This window comes from Prinia subflava, chromosome 1 (genome assembly GCF_021018805.1).
Source record: "Prinia subflava isolate CZ2003 ecotype Zambia chromosome 1, Cam_Psub_1.2, whole genome shotgun sequence".
In the NCBI taxonomy this organism is placed as follows: domain Eukaryota; kingdom Metazoa; phylum Chordata; class Aves; order Passeriformes; family Cisticolidae; genus Prinia; species Prinia subflava.
This window is the reverse complement of record NC_086247.1, coordinates 99,208,399-99,214,398: the sequence shown is the minus strand read 5'-3', so window position 1 is coordinate 99,214,398 and position 6,000 is coordinate 99,208,399. Positions and strand designations below refer to the sequence as shown.

Below are 6,000 nucleotides of genomic sequence, written 5' to 3'. Positions count from 1 at the left end.
CTAGTACCTTATCTGGCAAATACATCTTGGAGAACAGGGCTCACAGTACAACAAGCAAAGGAAAAAAAAAAAAAAAAAGGTGATTCTACTCATCATCCAGGCAAATTCCCAGTGGAAATAAAAAAGAAGGAAAAAAGGAAGTTTTTCTCAATCGTGAGCTCTGTTCTTACAAGGGTGGTTTTGGAGATTAGTGGTTTTTTGGGTTTGGGGCAGGGGCAGAGTTGCTTGTTTGGTTGGTTTTTTCCCTCCTGCTTGAGAGTTAACCAAAAGGAAATGGCTCATGCATCATTATTTAACTTGTAGCTGGCACAGCCTCGTTGGATGGTTTTCTGCCACTCAGACCTGCTTCACCCCCCCTTGAGGTGAGCCTGACCCTGTGCCTGTCTGGAAGCCCTAAGGAGAGCAGTGACTATGGGGTTGCTGAGCACTTTCTTCCTGGCAGCTGTTTTTTCTTGTACATGTACATGCCCTGCTCATCCTGCTGCCTGCACATTCACCAGTGGAAAAGCGGGTGCTCTCTTAGCTCAGCTTCCCTATTTTTTCTCTTTGATTGCCTCTGTAGGCACTGCACAAGACTTGCAGCAAACCCCTATATCCATCACCAAGCCAGAAGGCGAAACAGTGCTAATCAACTGCCACATCTCCAGTCCTGATTTTAGCAACGATTTTATTCATTGGTACCAGAAGAGGGTCAATGCAGCTCCCAGGCGTGTTGCCTACATATCTTCCAGTTTTTTCCTTGAAAACCATTCCAGTGAGGGGAAGTTTACTGTTGAAAAGGATCCCAGCAAATCTCTGTGCACCCTGACAGTGAGCAAAGTAACGCTGAAAGACTCAGCCACCTACTACTGTGCTAGTTGGGATGCACAGCAGTAGAAAGCCACAGGGGACCTGCACAAAGACATGCTCTACTTTCCAAATAAGAACCTGAAGTGTTTGACAACATGCAGGAACACTGCCACCCTACTTTTCCCAAAAGCTTTGAATCAGATTGCACAGACAGGCAGATACAAAAGATGCTGCTGAGCTTTGCAGATGCACACTACAACCAGAACCAGCAGACCTGTTATTTCACTTTCCCAACAAAAATGGAATTTTTTGGGTCAGGATGGATTGCCTCTTGAGTGGATTTATAAGATAACAGGTTTGGTTAAAAGCAGAGTCCTGCTAAAAGCAGAAGAAATCTTTTTATTCCCACTACCCTCCAAGATACATCTTTGTAATAAAACCCCATTTCTGTCATTTGTGTGGCAGAATAGAAGGTTATAAGTAAAAATAAACCTGAAGCACCAGTCAAAACTGCAGATGCAATATACCCATTTCATACTTCTCTCTCACTTGGGAATTTATTTTTTCTTTGTTTTCTGCTTGGAGTTGATCAAATTTTCATTTAGCTTAAAACACAAGTCTCTCAGCAAGGCTTCTCATCCTACATAGCAAAACTGCAGCTATAGAACAGATGTTTTTATTTTTGCAATCTCAAAGACATTCCTTTGAGTTATGTCAACTCTTTCTGTTTATGGACAAACAACATATAAATAAAGTCACAGTCACTGTGTTCCTATCCCAAAGGACCCAGTATTGCCAGTCTCCAGTATGGGGTCTCCAGAGCACACTGAGCACTGGGGCACTAGTTGCATTTCACAGGACACTGAAAGATCAGATTCCTGGCACAACTGTAGGACAGCATTTACTGGGCCTGTGTGAAAAGTCTTGAAAAAAAGAATGACATGACAACCACAGGAAAAGGGGAATTGGTTTTGTTTTCTTTCCAAAGGAACTAGAAGTGACCTTGCATCTGAAAAATTACTTTGAATCGCACAGAATAATTTCTATATTTTGCTTGACCTAATTGTCCTTATTTTAAACTAGGTGTATTTGTGTTTCTTTGCATTGTGGTTCTTTCCAGCATTTGGAGAAGCCACTCTGAGGTGTAGCATCTCACCTTACCTGTGACAAGAACCAGTCACAAACACAACAATCCTGCTTTTGAGCTCCCAAATGTCTGCTGTGTATTTCCTGGTCTTCAATATTCAATCTGTGTCATGAGCAGTAATTTCACATCCCTCCAATTCATTTAGCTCCATTATTTGAGTTTTACTTTTTTTTAATGTTTTATTGGCAGCCAACCTGAGGAAAAGTCCATTTTCTTGGTCCAAAAGACCAAAGAAAAGTCCAGGCATTGTTTAGAAGCTTTCAACTAGTCTAAAAGCAATGGTAAAATTTGCTTCAGACTGCAAAATTACTTTGTAGATGAGTTAAAGTAACTGGAGGGAGGAAGGAGGGAGGGAGGGACAGAGAAAGGGAGGGAGAGGTTTGTGCCTCTTGTGTAAAGCTATAAGCTTTCTATAAGCTGACTGTTAATTTAGCAGGGTTCAATCAGGCTGCTTTATCTCAAACAACACCTGCCAGGACAACCTCTCCAGAGGCCCAAATGAGTCATTTCCTTTCCTCAGTTGCAACTCTCTGCCCCTGCTGGGAGTGCTGTTAACTTCGTCCTGAGGACAGAAACAAGCAAGAGCCCTCAGGATGCTGCTGCTTCCTCTCCTGACCCTGGCTGCAGCCTGGTCTTGTAGGTTCCCTTTGTCACCATGACACAGGACAGTGGAAAGAAGCATCTCATGTTTGTGTGGGTGAATGAATAGCAATCTAAGAGTATTTGTTCTGTTTCCTCTCTTTCTTTCTAGATGGACAAGCACAAGTGCTTCTAAAGCAGAGAGAAGTATCCATTACCAGAGGGCCCAAGACACGTGCATCAATGGACTGTATAGCCGAGGGTATTCCTAACTTCCGGTCTGCATTTATACACTGGTACCGGCATGTACCCTCCAAAGCTCCAGAACGGATTCTGTATATTGGACCCAGTGCAGCTTCTTACGATGACAATTCCTTTAGCAACAAGTATTCTTCTTTGAAGAAAGGTACAAACGTCTGCACTTTCACAATCAATGACATCAACTCCAATGATGAAGGTACCTACTACTGTGCCTTCTGGCGTATCCACAGAGCTAGCATGTGACAGGCAGCCTGTACAGAAACCTTCCTGTGCCCTGAGGGGAGGGCTTTCTGTCAAACACAGAGAATCATAATTGCACTTTCCTGCCTCTAAAACACCCCAGCACATTTATGCTGAGTATGTTTACATGAATATCAGACAAAGAGAAAAGCAATGATGTGCTACAGCTTAGGTGGTACAATGCTCTGTGCTGGGGAAAATGAGCACTCCTGTGGGTGATGGCAATGCAGCTACATTATATAGTAACACAGATCATCTCTGAACAATACAGATGCTTTCCCAAATACAGTCTGAGAAGGCAAAAATGAAGCAATATTGGGGAGGTGGCTGTAGCAGGAGCATGATGTGTTATGGAATTTTATTTTATGTGTTATGGAAGTTTGAGCTATCCCAAACTGGACCTCAGATTTGGGCCTGCTAGGCCTCAGATTTGGGCCCATGTAGAAGTAGATTAAACTTGTGGCACAGTTAGAAATTAAGTTAAGGTGTGTGCATGCTTTAGCTAGGACAGTTAGAGTAGAAACACGGTAGCTGCCTTAAGCTAAGATTGTTTGCATTCTTTCTCGTGCTGAATGCCAATAGAAATGCACCTGCAACTGTAAACTATCTGACACTGTATAAAACCAGCCATTTTGGGAATAAAGGGGAGAACGTATGTTTTAACCACATTGGTTATATCGCACGTTGCTCTGTTCCAGCCCCATATAGAGACCCTGGCTTCAGATGGCATAGAAGAAGAATATTTGCACTTAAGATCTAGCCTGGAAGGCTTCAAATACAGGTGATGGTGGAGATACGGGTGATACTTTTCAGTAGTAATTCCCATCTTAATGGTTATGATGACAATGACTTTTATAGGCAAGGATCTATTCCACCGGGCAACACCTGAAAAGACTGTTGCAAGAAAGAGTTGTGAAGACCATTTACAAGGACAAACTGCAGATTAAACCAGGGAACATACAGAAATGGTGATACAGAACTGCTCAACCAGACAGATGTGAGGAGAGCTGCAGTGAAATTTCATGTGGCAAGGGTATTCACAAACCCCTGTCCATGCGAGTTATTTTTTGTCCTTTCATTGTAGATATATCTGCACTACAGGACCTGACACAAACTCATGTATTTATCACTAGGACTACAGAAGAATATTGACTTTCTGTACTAGTTGTAACATGAGATGTATTTGTTTACGGTGCTATTGACAAAGACCTAAAAAGATCCAGAGGATGCTCTCTTTTGGATCAGAAAACGTGAAATTCTTCTTAGGGAAGAGCATGAAACATGATGGCTGCTGCCCAAGGGACCATTTGCTATAAAGTCTTTGCAGGGCAGGTTTTCAGCCTTTGAAGTCAGGGAAAGTACAAGAAAAAGCAAGGGGCAGCAAATACCTGTCCAGTAGAAATGAATGCTTTGCTCTGGTTTTGCCACAGCCACTGAGGTTGTCTCGTAATAGACCCACCAGCGATATTTTTCTTATTTGGTGCTACAACCCCATTATCCAGGAAGGCAGGCACTTGCAAAGAGGTCCAACCATCTCACTGCTGGCAAGACACTACTGCCAGAGGAACTCCTTATTTCATGCAACAACCTGAGAGAGTTAAAGGAATGCAAAGACCTTCAAAAGAAATGTGTCCTGGTTAGTCAGTGCAATCAAATGTTTACATGGCATTTTATGTATCTGTAATTCTTGATACACAGGGAAATTAACAGCTGCCTGTTATTTCTTAGATAGATAGATAGATAGATAGATAGACAGATAGATAGATATAGACAGACAAATATAATTAAGTATTCCTAGGCCTGTTCCTATGCAGTTGGAGGTGCAAAGCTAACCAAAATTCTTCCCCTCAGGAGAGGAGGAGAGACACAGTCCATCAACCAGTCTGAAGCAGGAAAATTTTTTTCTGCCCCTTCACTACTTTCTTCCCCAAAGTCCCCCTTTTGTACTATAAATTTTTGGCCCTTTCCAATGAGATGGAACAATCACATGCTGTAGATGGAGTTTGGTAACTTTGGTAATACATGTATTACGTGTTTCATGTTCTTCCTCATTTACATTCCAAGGGGCATGAAATATGTCAATTAGAGTGTCACTTACTTTTAGTCAGAATTTATAGTTAACACAAAAGGTGAAATAAACACTTTGGCATCCCTCCAGTGTCTGAGGCAGCCTTTGTTGTCTGATCTTTTCCAGAGAGTTTTCGTCTGCCTTTTCTTTTCATCAGACCCGATTCACAACAAGGTCGCTTTTCAGGGTGAAGGGAGAGTGAGGACAAGGAGTGGTACATGGGTGCAGGTGCTCCTCTGTGCCTCACTGAAACAACACAGGGCTGTGACACCACTTCACCCCCAGCATCCTTTGGCTGTGAGACCTTGCTTGAGCCAGGTGTAAGGGCAGCACAGAGCCCAGCTCATGCTATCCTAAACCAGCCTCATAAATTCCACACCAACCTAGAGCAACACTGTACAGCTCTGACCATTTCCCACACTGTTGCAGGCACATGCCCTCAGGTGGGAAGTAGCCTGACCATCTCTCCATCCTGCAAAGGTTCCTCTGAAGGGCTGCAGAGCCCCCTGGGATATCAGCCGCTCCTCCCAATTTCATGCTGTCTGTGAACTGAGGAGGCATCTGCCCCTTCCTCCAAGTCATTGATGAACAAGTTAAACAATGCTGGGCCCAGTATTGAACCTTGGCAGACACCACTAGTGACAGGCCTAGTTAAGGCCTAGTTGTGGCTGTTCAGCATGGACACAAAAATGCTTAGGGAAGACCTTGTTGAAGCCTTCCAGTATCTAAAAGGCACCTATGAAAAACAAATCTTTATATGGGTAGATGGTGATAGAAGAATGAGGAAGAGTTTTGAACTGAAAGAGCTTTAGAGTAGATGTTAGGAAGAAATTCTTTACTCTGAGAGTTGTGAGGCACTGGAACAGACTACCCAGAGAAGACCTAGATGTTCCATCCCTTGATGTGTTCAAGGCCA

At 43.1% G+C, this 6,000-nt stretch overlaps 1 gene segment (V, D, J or C); it reads left to right on the top strand.

Moving 5' to 3' along the window:
* Positions 1-2,399: 2,399 nt before the first annotated feature.
* On the top strand, positions 2,400-3,019 carry LOC134546624 (T-cell receptor gamma chain V region V108B-like). The segment is given in 2 exon segments: positions 2,400-2,572; positions 2,688-3,019. Coding segments are annotated over 2 exon segments (375 nt in total).
* The last annotated feature ends 2,981 nt before the right edge of the window (positions 3,020-6,000 follow it).